This window comes from Vidua chalybeata, chromosome 24, assembly GCF_026979565.1.
Source record: "Vidua chalybeata isolate OUT-0048 chromosome 24, bVidCha1 merged haplotype, whole genome shotgun sequence".
NCBI classification, from domain to species: domain Eukaryota; kingdom Metazoa; phylum Chordata; class Aves; order Passeriformes; family Viduidae; genus Vidua; species Vidua chalybeata.
The window spans coordinates 3,835,206-3,853,650 of NC_071553.1; the positions used below are offsets into that span (position 1 = coordinate 3,835,206).

The 18,445-nt window shown below is 61.6% G+C and overlaps 1 protein-coding gene across 3 annotated transcripts in view; it reads right to left on the bottom strand.

Annotated features, from left to right (window-relative positions):
• Positions 1 to 9,570: 9,570 nt before the first annotated feature.
• TMCC2 (transmembrane and coiled-coil domain family 2) overlaps positions 9,571 to 18,445 on the bottom strand; it is a 31,191-nt gene continuing 22,316 nt past the window's right edge. For 2 of the 3 annotated variants that reach the window (XM_053964041.1, XM_053964042.1), the window contains 3 exons: positions 11,782 to 12,716; positions 11,404 to 11,539; positions 9,571 to 10,781 (listed from right to left, as the gene is read on the bottom strand). In XM_053964041.1, the coding sequence (XP_053820016.1) occupies positions 10,470 to 10,781; positions 11,404 to 11,539; positions 11,782 to 12,716 (1,383 nt within the window). In that variant the 3' untranslated portion in view covers positions 9,571 to 10,469. Of the gene's footprint in view, positions 10,782 to 11,403; positions 11,540 to 11,781; positions 12,717 to 17,634; positions 18,147 to 18,445 lie in introns of those variants that run through there. The other variant, XM_053964043.1, reaches the window with a different exon arrangement.

Sequence of the window (18,445 nt, forward strand, 5' to 3'; positions counted from 1 at the left end):
TTTGGGTTTGCTGTTGGAGCATCCCGGGATGTTCCGGCCCTGTTTTCATTTGGGATTTTCAGGAAAACACCCCCCGCGCTGTTTTTGGAGCCGTGGCAGCTCGGGGTGGGCAGTGCTGCACCCCAGGGTTTGGGACTGAACTGAGCCATGGGAACTGGGCATTCCCGAAGATTTTTAATGGGAATGTTGGGGTGGGGGACGTGTCTGCTCCTGGAGCACAAGGAATGGCTGGGTCACATCTGAGCCGAAAACGCCACCCCAGATCCCACTGGGGACCTGGCTGGCCGAGCACCGGTGGCCACTCTGGACCTCTGGTGGCTGTGAGGAGCGCGCTGCCCACCCCGTGTCGCCGCTGGTGGCACCGGAGCTTGTCCCGCTGTCGTGGCCAGCTCAGCCCAACCCTGAGCTGTGGCATCTCCCCGGGGGCTGCCCCGAGTCCCTCCCCACCCTCTCGCGGGCACAGCCATGGGAAGGGTGGCAAACGCCCTTGGATGAGGCGGCGACAGCGGCAGCCCGGGGACGCCGCGGTGTCGCCAGGAGCGGTGCAGTGACCGCCCCCAGCCCTGCGCTGTCGGAATTCCCCCGCCAGCCCCTGGAAACGCTCCTTTCATCCCAGCCTTGATTTCCGCTGCCTCCGAGCCCCCCCCCCCCCCCCCTCGCAGCCCCCCACCATTATTCGCGGCCCTTTCATCCACGCAGCCCTTTCATGCCGAGCTTTGGCAATTCCCGCAGCCCCGCCCCGCCCCGCCCGGCCCCGCGGGGCTTTGGGGCGGCTGGAAATGACCTCAGCCGCGTTTTGCTGAGAAAATGTCATTTTTGGGGGGTGACTTCAGCCCCAAACGCTGCCTTTGCTGCCCTACAGGGTGTGGGAGCAGGTCTGGAATCCTGGAATCCGGGAGGAGATGAATTGTCCTGGAGGATGAGGGGATGCTGGAGGGGTTGGAGCACTGTGGGTTGTCCTGTGGGTTTATATCCACTGATCCAGGCTTTCCTGGGATAATCCCAAGGGATTACCCAGCCTGGACCCTTCTCCTGCTGGTCCTGGGGGAAATTGGTGCTTCCCACTGCTGCATCCCGGGGTTTGGGGCTGCAACCATCGCCAAAGGACAGGTGCAGGGACTTTCAGCCATGGGAATTGGGCATTCCCGAAGATTTTTCATGGGAATGCTGGGGTGGGTGACGTGTCTGAGCCTCTCTGGGTCACCCCAGGCTTGGATCTCCCCTCACCCGGGGGCTGCTTTGGGATCCACATCCCCCCAAGCAGCGGCAGCGCCCCGAGAAAGGGGGAAAAGGGGAATTTTGGGGTCGGAGCAGCCGTGAGCCGGCTGGGGGAGCAGAGCGAGCGGCTCCAGCGCCACTCCCGGGAGGATTTCCCGGCAGAGCGGAGCTGTGGGCGCTCCCCTGGCCCCGGGGCCCTGAGTCACCCCCGGCACCGGCTCCTGCCCGGGCTTGTGCCGGGAATCCGGGCTCCAGCGAGCCCTTTTTTGGGTTTGGGAGCGCGGCGGGAGGAGCGGGCTCGGGGAGACGCGGGGGTGACCCCAGGGACAGCCCGCGGCCAAAGCCACCACTGGTGTCGGGAATGCGGCGTGGGGATGGGGCTGGATCCCGCTGGAGCGTCCCAGAACCGCTGGGAAGGGCATGGAGGGAGGGCCACGGGCAGAACTCATTAACCGGTGGCTGATTAACCGGTGGCTCATTAGCCGGTGGCTCTTAATGACGCCCAGAGCAGCTCAGGGATGCCCCTGGAGCTCTGGAATTTGGGTGTCACCTCCCCTCTGGCCGCGGCCGAGCTCCTTCTTTGAAAACCTGGGATTGTTCCTTCCTGTCGGAATCTCCCCGGGTCGGTTTTCCCTTCTCGGGTTTTGTGTCGGAGCCCTTCTTTGTGCGTCTGACACATCGTGGGCGCAGCGCCAGGGATATTTCTGAGACATTTTGTCAGAACTTTGAGTGCCGGAACAATTAACACAACAAAGCTGAGGTGTTTCTTTGCCTCTGATTCTTTCAAAGTGTTTTTTTTCTGGTTATTTTTTCTTTTTAGTTTTTTTTTAAGGGTGCCTCCACAACCACCTGTTTGATTGCTGGATTTCTTTGAAGATCTGAAGGAGAGAAATCCCCACATGAAAGTCCTCCCGTGTTCAATGGCAGCCTGGAGCGGCCCGAAAAGGGGGAGAAAGCGGCGCCCAGAGACTTTGATCCCATTTTTCTGGAGCACAAGGAATGGCTGGGTCACACCTGAGCCAAAAATGCAACCTCAGACCGCACTGGGGACCTGGCTGGCCGAGCACTGGTGGCCACTCCGAAGCTCCTGTGCCCTCCTGGAGCTGTGGTGATGTTTTTTGGGCTGCTCTAAGGTTTCTCCAAGCAGGACAGCTCTGCCCATGCCATGCCAGAACCTCTGGGATGTGCAGGAATGGGACAGGGGGGATCCGGCGCTGCCGGAGCCACATTTGTGTCTGTGGGACCACCAGGACATCTCCTGTCCTTCCCATCCCTAGCAGGATCCATCCCATCGTGCCTGCCATGAGCTGATGGGAGCCACAAACTGTAAAATCATGGAATATCCTGAGCTGGAAGGAGCCACAGGGACCATGGAGTTCACTCCTGAGCACAGCCCCTCATCCCGACCCTTCGGCCGCTCCCAGGGCACTCCGGGCTCGCAAAAGCCGCCAGCTCTCGTCCCTCGGGCACCTCTGGGGAGCAGCCCTGGCAGCGCGGTCACTCAGGTGGCACTGTGGGTCCCCAGGGGTTGTGACACCTCCTGTCACCACCGCGTCACCACCATGGCATCACCGCCATGGCACCATCGCCATGGCACCACCGTGATGGCATCACTGTGATGGCATCACTGCCATGGCATCAGTGTGATGGCATCACCATGATGGCATCACCATGATGACATCACCGCCATGGCACCACCGTGATGGCATCATCGCCATGGCATCACCGTGGTGACATCACTGCCATGGCATCACCGTGATGGCATCACCACCATGGCATCACCATGATGGCATCACTGCCATGGCATCACCGTGATGGCATCACTGCCATGGCATCACCGTGGTGACATCACCACCATGGCATCACTGTGATGGCACCACCGTGATGGCATCATCGCCATGGCATCACTGCCATGGCATCACCGCCATGGCATCACCGTGGTGACATCACTGCCATGGCATCACTGTGGTGACATCACCGCCATGGCATCACCGTGGTGACATCACTGCCATGGCATCACCATGATGGCATCACTGCCATGGCATCAGTGTGATGGCATCACTGTGATGGCATCACTACCATGGCACCACCGTGATGGTTTCACTGCCATGGCATCACTGTGATGGCATCACCATGATGGCATCACCGCCATGGCATTACCACGATGGCATCACTGCCATGGCATCACCACGATGGCATCACCACCATGGCATCACCACCACGGCATCTCCGCGCTGCCCAGGCCGGCACCCCCAGGGCTCCGTGTGCGGGGAAACCCAAGGGGACCCCAACACCGCGACCCTCCTGTCTGGGGCTGCCCGGGGGTGGGCACGGGGCTGCTGCCAGCCTGCCCGGGGGGCAGGGGGCTCCAGAACCTCTGCCCAGAGCCGCTTCTCCCTCATGGGAAGCCTCCACGGCCGTGGCAGCGCTCCTGCCGTGTCTCACACGGGAAGGGAGCGCGGCACCGCCGGCAGCTGCAGGCGAGGGCGACTTTCCCAGCGGATCTGCCTGCCTGGGAACGCAGAGCAGCAGCCAGACAGGTTTCTGGAAAGGGCCGGGCCTGGTGGATCCCAAATTCGGGTCGCTGGTGCCCAGCCAAGCCCGCCTGGCAGCCCTGACCATCCCGTGAGGCATCTCCAGGCACCTGAGTGCCCGCAGGACCCCGGCTTGTGCAGCTGGAAATGGGGAATGGTGACCCCCAGCTCCCCGAGGGGCTGGGGCTGCTCCCCGAGGGGTCGGGGCTGCTGCTCAAGGGGTCGGGGCTGCTCCCCGAGGGTCTGGGGCTGCTCCCCGAGGGGCCGGGGCTGCTCCCCGAGGGTCTGGGGCTCCCCGAGGGGTCGGGGCTGCTCCCCGAGGGTCTGGGGCTGCTCCCCGAGGGGTCGGGGCTGCTCCCCGAGGGCCTGGGGCTCCCCGAGGGTCTGGGGCTGCTCCCCGAGGGGTCGGGGCTGCTCCCCGCGGGCCTGGGCTCCTCCCCGGGGGTCTGGGGCTGCTCCCCAAGGGGTCGGGGCTGCTCCCCGAGGGGCCGGGGCTGCTCCCCGCTCTCCCCGCTCTCCCATCCCGGGCTGGGACATCGCTGCCGCGGCAGGAGCAGGTTTGGATCGCGCTGGGAATTCCCTGCAGCGGTGCTGAGAACCGGACTGGGCTCCCGCCGCGCCTGCTTTTGCAAGCAGCACCCGGGGGAAGCGGTTCAGCCGGCTCCGGCGGGGAGGAGCGGGCTGGCAGCCTGGCACGGCGACAGCATCTGGGTGTGCCACCTCCCTGCCGAGCCGGTGGCAGCCCCGCGCTCGCCGGGCGGTCGGGCCAGCGGGGCCGGTTCGCCGCGTCCCCGGGCAGCCCCGCCGGCCTCCCGTGCCTGCTTTGCACGCGTGGGAAGCGCTTGGGAAGGGAGCGGGGCGTAATTCCCATGGGACAGCGATCCCACCGGGCATTGCCGGGGCTGCGAGGTGCAGGGCGCCGTGCTGAGGTGGGCGCGGAGAGCTTGGAGGGACAAGGTCGGATCTCTGCTCGCTGTGACAGCGACAGCACCCGGGGAAGGGCTGGAGCTGGGCCACGCAGGGGTAGGGTGGGTTTTAGGGAAAGGTTCTTCCCGCAGAGGTGGCACTGAAAAGGCTCCCCAGGGAATGGTGACTGTTCCAAACCTTCCAGAGCTCCGGGAATGTTTGGAAAACGCTCCCAGAGATGCGCAGGGTGGAATTTTGGGATCGTTCTGCACAGGGCCGGCAGCTGGATCAGTGATCCTGGTGGGTTCTTCCAGCAGGAATATTCCAGCATCTCTCTTTTTTTTTATCTCGGTGTTTTCAACGCCAGAGCCTTAACTCTGATATTTGCGTTCCTGAGGAGAAATGGGAAGTTTGGATATTTGAGCTCATCTCGGGGATGCACAGGGCGGGGGTTCGGCTTCCGCCAAATCGACCCGCGAGTGCCGCCAGCCCTCGGGGAGCCCCGCGATCAATGATTTCTCTCATCTTATCTCCCTGTCTCTCTGCTGCTTTCCCTTGTGCGCCCTCCCCTCGCTGCCTCCCCCTCCTTTGCAGCCAGCCCCGCTTCCCCTCCAGCCCCGGCTTTGATCGCGGGAAGCAGCAATTGATCCTCCTTATCTTTACTGTGGGACAGACATTCCCGGCACTGCCCTTAATTAAATTCCTCCTCATTTTCCTCCACGAGCCTCTCCCCCCCTCCGCAAACCCAGGCGGGGATTTGTTTTTAAAGCTGCAATTAAAGGATGGGATTGGCCACGAGTGGCGAGCTTGGGGCTGCGGGGGCCACGCGAGCTCAAGGGGCTTCTGGGCACCCTGTGGGGTTGGCACTGGTCACAGTGGCATTGATGCTGGCCACATGCTGGACGTGGTGGCACCGGCGCTGGTCACAGCGGCACGGGGATGGCCCACAGTGGAACAGGCACTGGCCATGGTGGCACTGGCAGTGGGCATTGGCACCAGTCATGGTGGCCACAGTGGCCCACGGGAGCCAGGCACTGACTGTGGTGGCACTGGCACTGGTCACAGCGACATGGGGGTGGCCCACAGTGGCACAGGCACCGGCCATGGTGGCATTGGCACTGGCTACTGTGGAACTGGCACCTGCCATGGTGGCCTTGTCACTGGTCACAGCGACATGGGGAGGGCTCACTGTAGCCCAAGCACTGACTGTGGTGGCACAGGCACAAATCGTGGTGGCACTGGCCCTGGTCGTGGTGGCCTTGGCACTTGCCATAGGTGCCATTTGCACCTGCCACGTCAGAGTGACATGGGGGTGGCCCACAGTGGCACAGGCACTGGCCAGGGTGGCACAGGCACAACTCGTGGTGGCACTGGCATTGGTCACAGCAACATGGGGATGGCCCACAGTGGCACAGACACCTGCCATGGTGGCCCTGGCCACTCCAGGTGAGCCACGGTGCTGTGGCTCTGGCCACTTTGAGCTTTTCCGCTCGGAAATGTCTCCCGCAGACGCTGACCCGCAGGGCAGGGAACATTTTTCATGTGGAACAGCCCGAATTCCCCCGGAGACAGCGCAGGAATGCGAGGCATGTTATCCTTGGTACCAGCTCTCACTTCTTACGGCCTAAGCTCGGCCACGCCGCCGGGGGGAGGGGACAGCCGGGGACCGCCGTGTCCCCAGTGATGGTTGCCAACATTCCCCCTCCCCAATCCCTTCTTCCTCCTCCTCCTCCTCCTCCTCGGGAGCACTGCCCAGCGCTGTGCCCAGGTGGGGTGAGGGTCTCCGTGCCCAGGGGATGCAGGTGAGCCCCTCTGGGTCCCTCCTGCTCCTGGGCACGCAGGGACATCCCCGGGGGGACAGCACGGGGATATTTCGGGGGTTCCACCAGCAGCGGGGACATCATTTTATCATGCAGGGCTCGTGCAGCTGGAAACCAGGAACACAACGGCGGGAGAGAAATGAGCTCCTCGCTTTGTCTGCGTTTGTGTCACCGACACAATTTACAGTTCTTACTTCTTGCGGTGACACGGGACAGGGCACGGGGACAGCGCTGGCCCCACCCTGCAGGACCTGGGCACCCCGGGGCACCCTTGGGACGCGGCAAACCAGCCCCAAACAGGGGACAGAGGGACATCCTGCGGTGCCACCCCGGTGCCTCTCGCCCCCACAGCCCGCCAGGCTCTCCCCAGGTGTCCCCAGCGAGCTCTGTCCCCGCTGGGTGCCCCAATCTCTGCATGTGCCACACCAAGGAGTGGCTGAACGCCTGCCCCACGAGGGTCCCCGTGCCCGGTGCGACATTCCCCGTCCCTCCCGCTTATCCCGCTGCGGCCGGGAGCGCAGCTGCGGCTCTTACATAAAACGCAATTAGCAGCGGGCAGGGAGGCCTGAATGGAATTAAGGAATTCCTGCCGGGCTGACGTCAAAGCTTCACCTCTCCCGCACAAAGGGGGCCCTTGTGAGCCCCCCCTGACCCCGCCGGGACAAGGCGAGTCCTCAGGGAGCCCCGCGCCGCGCATGCCATGCGGGAATTGTCCCCGCCGCCAGCGCCAGCGCCACCAGAGCTCCCTGCGCGGGGTGCGCTGGCCCGCAGCTCCCCCTTGCTGGCCGTGGCACGGTGCCAGTGGCCCCCTGGGCCAGCTGCTCGCCCATGACGGTGGTGGGCTCGAGGGGCAGCGGGGAGGTCACAAGAGTGGACAGCCGGACGTGGGGACAGGCAGGGCCATGAGCAAGAGATCCCAAAATTCCCACTGGGATGGGATCGCCCCGGCTGGAGGAGCTCTTCTGGCTGCCCCAACACTGGGGCCTCCTCCGGCTGCTGCCAGCGAGGTCACAGGGGCTGGGCAGCGCCAGGCCGTGCTGTGAATGTCCCCAGCTGTCACAGGCGGTGAGCGGGGGTGGCAGGGCTCACACCTGTGGCACTCCTGCCCCAAAACTCCCTCCACTCCACGGCGAGGGTGCGGCAGCACGAGGGGCACGAACAGTTTTAGCTGGAGAGGGTCGGTTCAGGTGGGATATTGGGAAGGAGTTTCCTAAAGGGAGGGTGGTGAGGCCCTGGAATGGGTTACCCAGAGAAGCTGTGGCTGCCCCAGGGGAGTGTTCAAAGCCAGGTTATGGGGCCTGGAGCAGCCTGGCATAGCAGGTGTCCCTGTCCGTGGCAGGCGGTGGCACTGGATGGGCTTTAAGCTCCTTTCCAACCCAAACCATCCTGTGACGTCATCATTGCTGATGTTGTGCTGCGGGCAGGAAGGGGTTAATGCGCTAATTGGGGTGAGTGACCCCACCCCGGGCCCTGCCCCCGCCCCTGCTCCTGCCCCTGCCCCTGCCCGGCCTTACGGGAAGAGGCTCGGGAGCGGCTCCGGGATCCGCGGCGGGGACCGGGGGCCCCCCTGCGGCCGCGGCGCGGCATTCCCTTCCCGGAGAATCTCCTTCCCGGAGCATTCCCTTCCCGGAGAATCCCCTTCCCGGAGCATTCCCTTCCCGGAGAATCTCCTTCCCGGAGCATTCCCTTCCCGGAGAATCTCCTTCCCGGAGCATTCCCTTCCCGGAGAATCCCCTTCCCGGAGCATTCCCTTCCCGGAGAATCTCCTTCCCAGAGCATTCCCTTCCCGGAGAATCCCCTTCCCGGAGCATTCCCTTCCCGGAGCATTCCCTTCCCAGAGCATTCCCTTCCCGGAGCATTCCCTTCCCAGAGCATTCCCTTCCCAGAGCATTCCCTTCCCGGAGCATTCCCTTCCCAGAGAATCTCCTTCCCAGAGCATTCCCTTCGCGGAGAATCCCCTTCCCGGAGCATTCCTTTCCCGGAGAATCCCCTTCCCGGAGCATTCCCTTCCCAGAGAATTCCCTTCCCGCGGAATCCCCTTCCCAGAAAATCCCCTTCCCGGAGAATCCCCTTCTCCAGAGTATCCCCTTCTCAGAGCATTCCCCTCCCGGAGCATTCCCTTCCCAGAGAATCCCCCTCCCGCGGAATCCCCTTCCCAGAAAATCCCCTTCCTGGAGTATCCCCTTCCCGGAGAATCCTCTTCCCAGAGAATCCTCTTCTCCAGAACATCCCCTTCTCAGAGAATCCCCTTCCCAGAGAATCCCTTTCTCAGAGCATCCCCTTCCTGTGGAATTCCTTTCCCAGAGCAGCCCCAGCCCAGCCGGCGGCTCGGAACCACCAGCTCTGAGGTTTCTTCCCCCATCTCCTCCCTCCCTGGGGCTCGCAGGGCTGGGGCGGCTGCACCGATCTGGGCTCAGGCAGGGGATGGAGCCGAGTTCGGGGAATTTCGGAATTTTCATTACTCACGGATTTGTTCCCTTCAGGGCTGACCTGGTGCAGGATGCACCTGGCTGGGAAGAGCCAGAGGAGGGAATTCTGCTGGACCTGAGGCTGGGACAGATTCCCCAGCTCTGGGCAAGCCCCCCCTTGCTCAGGTGACCACTGACTGACCATTCCCTCCGGAGGGGACGTGCCCTGGGTGTCACCTGCAGCCCTGGAGCTCCAGGGAGCCTCCACAAAGCTCTGTCCTGTCCCCACCTGTGCATCCCACCTGGGCATGGCCCTGGAGCTCCAGGGAGCCTCCACAAAGCTCTGTCCTGTCCCCGCCTGTGCATCCCACCTGGGCACGGCCCTGTTCCTGCCCTGGAGCTCGGCTGAGCCTTACCTTTGATATCAAACCTTTATCCCCTCCCAGCTGTGATGCTCAAGGGAGGATGCAGGGACCCCGACGTGAGGCCACAGCAGGGCTTGGCTCGGCCCTGGGAGCATGGAGGAGGTGGCAGAGGGACCCTCAACTCTCCCAAATGCCCTGTGCCAGTCCTGGGAATCACCACTGGAAATGTTTAGGGCCAAATTCTCTCCTGAGGCCCAAGTGGTTTAGGGTTTCAAAGTGAGTGGAGCAGCTGCTGTTCGACCAGAGGAGGCCCTGACTGTGCAGGTATTTTATATATATATTTATATATATATGTGTGTGTATAGATATATTACATAAATATATAGGTATGAAATAATTTAAGAACCATCCGAGACAGCATGCTGTGCTCTGGGGTGGGGCTGGAGGGACGCTGCTGCCCCTCCTCCCGCTGCCCCACCAGCTTTGATTCACAAATGGAAACAGAGTCTGGAATTAAATTAAAAACCGCACACACGCACACACACACGACACGGGGCAGAGGCCGGACCAGTCCAGGTGTCCCTGAAGAGATCGGATCAACTAAAGCCAGAGAGTTGGGAAGTCAGGAAATGAAACCAGCGCAGGGGGTGTGGTTCGTGCCGGTGCCGACTGCCCTGGCTGTGCCCAGCCCCTGTGGGGACACCGGGGCGGTGTCACAGCCCTGCTGTGCGGCCGGGCTGTGGCAGAGGCTGGTGGGACGCGTGTGTCCTGCTGTGTTTGTCGTGGCCCTGCTGCCTCCATCTCCACCTGCTTTGCTTTTTGTCACCTTGGTTGTCAAGGCCGAAAGGGAGAATCCTGCCCCGATGAACCCCTCTCCTCTCCCTGCTGGAAGTTCTCCCAGAGCCAGGTTTGGTCCAGCTCAATCCTTCCCACCAACTGAAGACCCCCACAGAAGATCTCCTTCCCGGGGACTTCAGGATGACCTTTAAAAAAACCTCCCAAAACCCCTTAGAAAAAGCCAGAAATCACCGGTGCCTTCCAAAACTCCTCCTTGCTCCCCATCCCACCCTTCCCAACCATCCCAGAGGGATCCCAGATCCAAGTGACTGCCGTGGATGGCCGGCAAAGCAGCCGAACCGAGCGTGTGGAGAAGGCTTTGGACCCTCATCCCCGTGTCCCTCTCCTCGTCGGGAAACGAAAAACCCCCGGGCTGGCGGATCAGCTGGGGAGCAGGACGTGCTCCAGGAAGTAGCTGATGGAGTCCCAGTGCTTCCAGAGGAAGAAGAGGAAGAGGACGAGCAGGGCGGTGCTGAGGATGCGCATGCGGGTCTTCATGAGCGGCGTGATGAAGTTGGCGATGGTGGAGACGAAGACGAGCAGCACGGCCATGAGGGCCAGGATGACGTTGATGAACTTGCCCAGCAGCGCCCGGGCGTTGGCGTTCTCCACCCCCTCCAGCTGCACCACCTGCTGCTGCTGCTGCTGCAGCTCCAGCTTGGTCACCCGCGTCAGGCACGACTCCACGGCCTCCTGCCGGGGGACAGCGGTGGCGGCGGCTCCAGGGCTGTCCCCCGAGGGATTCGGTGCCTCCCCGGTGACGCCGGGGTTGGCTGCCGGGGGGTTTTGTTCTGCCCGGGGGCTGGGGGGTGGCTCCAAGGGGACGTGGGGACTGTGCTGGCCCACACGTGGCTTGTCACAGCCCGGTGTTGTGGCCGCGCGGCCGGAGCAGAGCAGGGGACTCGCCGTGTCGTGGCGTGGGAGTGACAGGACAAGGGGGAATGGAGGGCAGGGACAGCGGGGATCTTGGGAAGGAATTCCTCCCTGTGAGGGTGGGGAGGCGCTGGGATGGAATTCCCAGAGAAGCTGTGGCTGCTCCCTCCCTGGAGCGCCCTGGGACAGTGGAAGGTGTCCCTGCCCTGCCATGGGTGATTTTTAATGTTCCCTCCAACCCACACCACTCTGGGATTCCCTGGTTTTGGGGACATGGTTTAGTCACCTGCCTCTTGCTGTGACAGCACCACAGGGAGAACCTCACCTGGAGGGTGCTGGGAGAAGGGATCCCACTGCCCCACCCTCCTTCCCAGCCCAGGGCCTCTCCCTCACCCCGTGGCTGGAGGGAGCAGAGGGGAGCCGAGCCCTCCCACAGCCCTACCTGGATGTCCCGTGCCCTCTCGTAGGACTGGTAGGCCACCTTCTCCTCCATGCTGGCCAGCTCCTGCTTCAGGTTGGTCATCTCGTTCTGGTGCAGCTCCGTCAGGTCGTTCAGCTGCTCCTCCAGGCGCTCGTACCTGCGCAGGGCAGCTGGGCTGGGACGTGTCCCCGAGACCCCCCCCGGCACTGGGGGCACCCCCCAGCCCCTCCCACCCTCCCCTGGTTGTGCGAAAACACCTCAAGATCCTCCGTGGGTGTCTGGCGGTGAGGAGGGCCGCAGCACCCCGTGCCCCTTGGCTGGACAAGCCCAGGAGGGCAGCTTGTGGTCCCCAAAGAGCCACCCCGGGTGACACCTCCCCTGCCACCCGCCCGTCCCTACCTGTAGCGCTCCTCCTGCAAGCACTGGGTCATGTAGGTGTAATCCCGCTGCAGCTGGGCCTTCAGGTCCTCCATGGAGTCCTCCAGGTGGGACTGGCTGTCCTTGATCTCGCGCAGCTCCTCCAGGATGGTGTCGAAGTTGTTGTGGTGGCTGTCCAGCGTGTTGGACTTGGGGCTCCCCAGGCCGCCGGGCCCCGCCCCTGAGTTGCTGCCACCGGCGGAGCCCGAGGTGGCACTGGAGCACTCGTCATCGCTGCCGTACTTGGGGCTGGACACCAGCGTGGCGCTGCCGCTCAGCGCCCGGGAGGCCTCCTCGGGGTGCCCGTCGTCCAGCGTGTCCTTCAGGTGGGCGATGTTGTCGGCGCTGCCGAACTTGTTGCGGATCAGGCTGGCGAACTCCCGCGGCTTGGACACCACGGCCGTGTGGGTGGCCTGGGACAGCCCCGAGAGCCCCCCCTTGACCCCTTCCACCACGCCCCCGCTGAAGCCGCTGATGCTGGAGCGGACGTTGGCGCCCACGTCCTTCAGCCCTTGGTGCATGTCCCGGAAAACATCCTTGGGCTGGCGCGTGGGGCCGTTCTGCTCGATCTCCTTCAGCTTCTTGTGGTAGTGCTCCAACTTCTTGTGCAGCTGCGCGATGGTCTGGGCCGACTTCTGGTTCTTCTTCTCGAACACCTGCTTGATGCGCGACGCCTGCTGCTTGTCGGCGTTGTTGGCCAGCTTCAGGTACTCGGCCACGTTGTCATCGCGCGCCTCCTGCTCGATCTTGATCTGCTCCGTGATCTTGAGGATCTTCTGGTGCAGGTGCTCGATGGCGGCTTTGGTGCGGTGAGGGTCGGGGGTGCCATCGGGCACGTCCAGGCACACGGGGCCGTCGGCGTCGCCGTGCCCGGCGCCCGCGGGCAGGTTCAGGGTGGTCACGTCGCCCTTGTCCAGCTGGCGGGGAAGGAAAAGGAAGGGGATGCTCAGGGGAGGGAGGAAAAACCCCAGAAGTGGGAGGGGACAGGAGGGAACCGGGCTCGGCATGCACGGAAGGGGCGAGAACTGGGCAGGAGAACAATTAACTGGAGAAGCTGGGGGAGTTTTCCGGTCGGTTGGAGATTTCCCAGCCACGCCAGCACTGCTGGAATCCCAGGGACACACCAGGTGACCCCAGGGACACACCAATCGATCCAGGAGCACACCAGTTGATCCCAGGACACACCAGTTGATCCCAGGAACATCCCAGTGGATCCCAGGAACATCCCAGCTGATCCCAGGAACATCCCAGCTGATCCCAGGACACACCAGTCGATCCCAGGATGCACCCCAGTGGATCCCAGGAGGACCCCAGTGGATCCCAGGAACACCCCAGTGGATCTCAGGAACACCCCAGTCAATCCCAGGACACACCAGATGACCCCACAACACCCCAGTTGGTCCCAGGAACACCCCAGTCAATCCCAGAACACACCAGTCAATCCCAGGACACCCCAGAACACACCAGTTGATCTCAGGAACACCCCAGTGGATCCCAGGAACACACCAGTGGATCCCAGGACACACCAGTCCATCCCAGGACACACCAGTCCATCCCAGAACACACCAGTCAATCCCAGGACACACCAGTCCATCCCAGGAACACCCCAGTCCATCCCAGGACACACCAGTCAATCCCAGGAACACACCAGTTGGTCCCAGAACACACCAGTTGATGCCAGGAACACACCAGTCCATCCCAGGACACCCCAATTGGTCCCAGGACACACCAGTCGATCCCAGGACACACCAGTCCATCCCAGAACACCCCAGTCCATCCCAGGAACACACCAGTCCATCCCAGAACACCCCAGTCCATCCCAGAACACACCAGTTGATCCCAGGACACACCAGTTGGTCCCAGGACACACCAGTCCATCCCAGGAACACACCAGTCCATCCCAGGACACCCCAGTCCATCCCAGAACACCCCAGTCGATGCCAGGACACCCCAGTTCATCCCAGGAACACACCAGTCCATCCCAGAACACCCCAGTCCATCCCAGGAACACACCAGTCCATCCCAGGAACACACCAGTCCATCCCAGAACACACCAGTTGACCCCAGGACACACCAGTTAAAGAGCACAGCAGCCAGCTGGGGTTCAGGGCTGGATTCTCCCAGTGGAATTTGCCAAGGAGCAGCCACTGGCTCTGCCCTTCCACCCTCACCTTGTGCACAGATGGGATTCCTCCAGCCAGGCAGGAAAAGGGAGTGAGGAGAACCAGGATTCATCATCCAACCTCTCCCCAGGCCAGCACAGAGCACAGGGACTGAGCAGCCCCGAGGAATTTCAGTCCCACTTTCAGCCAGGACACACCCCAGAGCTGTCCAGCCCAAGAGGAACTGCCCTAATCCCAGTTTTTGGGAGGCTGGGGACAGCTCCTGCTGCCAGAGCTGCAGGTGCAGGCACTCCTCTGCTTTTCCTGCTCACCTGGCAGTGCCAAGCTCCTCTTGCAAACACCAGCTGCCACCGCAGGAAATTCGGACAAATGCCAAAATTCCTTTTTACAGATGGCCAAACTGGAGCTTTGGGAGAGGGAATCACTCGCCTGAAGCCACGCTTGCAGAGCCTGGACTGCAACCCAGGCCCTGCCTCGTGCTCTCCAACCTGGACGTGCTGCTTGGCCAGTTGGGAAAAAATAAAATTAAAAAAAGAAACAAAAAACCCCCTAAATCTTCCCAGTTGCTGGGTTTTATATGCAGATTCTTATGCAAAACCTCCCTGGTTGTGTAAATGGCTCCTGGCTTCTAATTAAGAGCCGCTTGAAAGTTAAATACTCTTGGCAGACCTGAATAATTTCTCATTTGCATCCCACTTTCCCCGAATGACCCTTTAATAGGGATAAAGCTGCGGGATCATTGCTTGGGAGTGTGTTATCACCAGGAAATGCAGGGGGGAAGAGGGAGCAATGTTCTCTCAAGATGCTGCTTGGGAACAATCCCATCTGGAGCAGGGGCTTGGAAAAGCCAGAGCCCTCCTGTTATTCCCTTCCATCTCTTTTTTTTTTTTTTTTTTTTTTTTTCCCTGTTTTTCGTGTCCTGCTGGGAGTCTGGGGGTGTTGGGATTTCATCTCAGCTTCCCCCCAAGCTGCTCCCCACAGCTTTTCCTGTCTCCTCATTGCAGCAGTGATGCTGGGATGGAGCAAGGGCTGGAGGATGGGAGCAAAAGGGCGATCCCAGCTGGATTCACCCTGTCTGGAGTGGCAATTTTCTTAAAAATAAAAATAAAAAATGAAGTCATAACAAAACCTTGTGGTTTTCAGACCCCACTTCCAGGCTATTTTTAGGCTGGGCCCTCCACGGAGGGTTTTGCTTTGGTTTCTTATCACGAGGCAGAAATTAGAAACAGCAGGAAACAGACTTTTTGCCCAGATGTGCAACTCTCTGGACAGAAAAGGGAAAAAGTGACCGTGGCAAAGGAAAAGGCAGCTCTGGAGAGGCCCAAACGGGAAACACCCGCTGGGGAGCGGAGGGGAAAAGTTGCTCAAACTCTTTCCAAAGAGGGAGTTGCCCTCTGTGTTTTGGATTTTGGAGAAGGGAGGTTTAGATGGGATTTGGGGAAGGAATTCCTGGATGTGAGGGGGTGAGATGGAATTCCCAGAGAATCTGTGGCTGCCCCATCCCTAAAAGTGTCCAAGGCTGGGTTGGAGCAGCCTGGGATGGTGAAAGGCGTCCCTGCCCATGGCAGGGGTGGCACTGGACAGGTTTTATGGTCCCTCCTAACCCAGCCCATTCTGGAATTCCATGATTTATCCACGGGATTACATGTGGGATGGGTAGGGAAGAGCGCTGCCCCCTGCTCGCTGCCATCCCGGGGGAGGCACATCAGGTTATTGCTTTGAAAACAACCCCCCAAAAAAAGACAATGTGGATCCCTGGAGCATTAACAGGCCCTGCCTGCTAAATCCCAGCGACTGTGCAGGGGATTTAAGGGGGGGATTAGGAAAAGCCACACTTTCCCTACATGCAGCAAACCCGCTGGCAGGCACCAGATGAAAGGAAATTTATCCTGATGAAAACACTCTTTTCCAGAGCTTGTTTTCCAGGCTGGCTGGGAGGGCAGAGCTGATGTGGGATGCGGGAGGAATGCAGGACGAGGGGAGGGAAATTGTTCTTATCAGCAGAGCTGAGCCCAGCAGAGCTGAGATCTGCAAAAGGCTCGAGCTGAGCAAACTGCTCACGGGGCCACGGCCCGGCACAGTTATGCAATGCTGGGTTATTGGGTGCTGCACGCTGGGGACAGCTGGGACAGGTGGCAGGTGAGCAGCTCGGGGATGTCACCCCAGCTCAGAAATGTCACCCAGTTTAGGGATGTCACCCTAAATGTCACCCAGAAATGTCACCCAGTTTAGGGATGTCACCCCAGCTCAGAAATGTCACCCAGTTTAGGGATGTCACCCCAACTTGGGGACGTCCCTTCAGCTCAGGGATGTCACCCAGTTTGGGGATGTCCTCTCAGTTTGGGGCTGTCACCCCAGCTCAGATCTGTGTCCCCTAGGTCACAGCTGTCCCCTCTGCTCGGGGTTGTCACCCCAGCTCAGGGATGTCTCCTCAGCTCGAGGCTGTGTCCCGCAGCTCAGGGCTGTGTCCCCTAGGTCAGGGTTGTCACCCAGCTCAGGGATGTTCACCCAGCTCGGGGGTGTCCCCTCAGCTCGAGGCTGTGTCTCCCAGCTCAGAGCTGTGTCCCCACTGAGGGCTACGGCTCGAGGCTGTCCCCAAGCTCGGGGCTGTGTCCCAGAGTTGCATCCCCAGCTTGAGGTTGTCACCCTGACTCGGGGCTGTCCCCTCAGCTCAGAGCTGTCCCCCAGGCTCAGGGCCGTGTCCCCACCTCAGGGCCGTGGCTGTCCCAGCACATCCCCTCCTGGCTTTTACCCCGTTCTTCAGGAATTGCACAATTATTGCAAAGTTCAGAGCAGCATTCTGGAGGCGCTGACATCACCCCCAGAATTATTCTGTTTTCCGTGCCCTGCAGCCCACGGGACGCGCCGGGGATGAGCCCTGGCTGTGTCCAGCCCAAGAGAGAACCTTCCCTCCAAACTATCACCGTGATTCCTGCCTGGAATCCATCCCGGGGACAAAACAGCCCTGGGAAGGACCATGTGCACCTTCCAGCAGGGAAAAAACAAGAACAAATCCAGGGCAGATCCAGGGAGCTGCTGCCCTGATCCCTCAGCTCTGCAGCACAAGTGTCACCATGCCTGGGGCACTTGGTGGCCCTGGAATGCCACCAGGGAGAGGCCACGGCCAGCACAGAAATGCAGGATGTGGGGAGGGGGATTTCGGGGCAGTTATTTCATGTGGCTCCCGTTCCTCAGAGCACTTTTCCAGCACAGCATCCCCTGAGCTGGTCCCTGCCCGGTGTCACTGGGGACACCCCGAGTGTCCTGTCCCCGTCCCCACACGGGCTCCCAGCCCTGTGTCTCGTGGAGCTGAGCTGTTATTCCCACCAGACCCAGCCCAGGTGTTGAAAATAGCAGCAGGAGCCCTGAGTCACAATTCCCAGCCTCCCTCCGAGCCCTCAGCAGCGCCCGGGGCCGGCAGCGCCGTGTCCCCCTCTGTGCCACCCCTGGATGGGCACAACGGGCTGGCAGCAGCTCCCTGCACTCATTCCCCAGCCTGACAATAATTTTCCTTACATAATGCAGGGATTAACGTTCAGGCTTCCAGCTGCAGCAGTTTCCCACCCGGCACGGGTGGCGCTGGGGGGGGTTTCACCCTCTGGTTGAGGGTTCCCTGAGGAACGGAGGCACCGAAAACCCCCGTGGGTCTCTCTGCCCATCACCATCCTCCCCCCATCATCTTACCCGAACCCCAAAAGCTGCCAGGACCTACCTCCATGGCGGGCAGGGCTGGGGTGCCCCAGGGCTAGTTGGCGTGGGCTGCCCGGCCGTGTCCCCGCGGTGTCCCCAAGGCTGGCAGCGCTGCCCGGGCAGTGCCGGCTGCCATGGCAGGATTCCCGGCTAGGGAAGGCGGCAGCGGATGGCAGCGAGGTTTTGGGGGAGCAGCAGGGAGGGAGGAGGAGGAGAAGCCTCTCGTAGACCCCGTCAGGGCTGGCTCAGGGCTGGCCCCGCGTCCCCGGAGCGGTCCCGGAGCGGTGCCGGAGCGCTCCCCGCGGTTCCCGGCGCGCAGGGACGGAGGCGCTCGCTCCGGCGGGATTGCCGACTCAGGAAATCTGCCCGAGCTGTTTACAGCTCCCAGCGAGCCGAGCTTTCAGGGCTGTAATGCAAAACCCCTCCTCGTCCCCGTGCCGGGATATTCACACGCCTCCAGCCCCATACGCTGCCTGTGCCCTGACGCAGGAGGTCGGGACGGGCTCTTGTCATCCGCCGTGTCACAGAGCGGGACAGAAAAGCCTGGGAAGGGCGGGACGAGGCATCAGAAAGGAAAAATGCGAGGGGAAACAGTCGGGAAAAAAAAAATCCTGTCACTGAGCAAGGAGCTGGGCGGCCTGAGGGAGTTAAAAAGCGAACGAGCCACCCGTGCCAGCACCAGGAGGAGTCTTGGACCAAGAACTGGATCTGTCCCTGTCACCCCATGAGAGTGGGGGTGGCACTGACCCCGTTCTGCCACGGGAGAACACACCCGGCACAGAAAACACACCCAGCCACTGCCCAGCCAGCGGTGTGGGGATTCACAGCGGCTG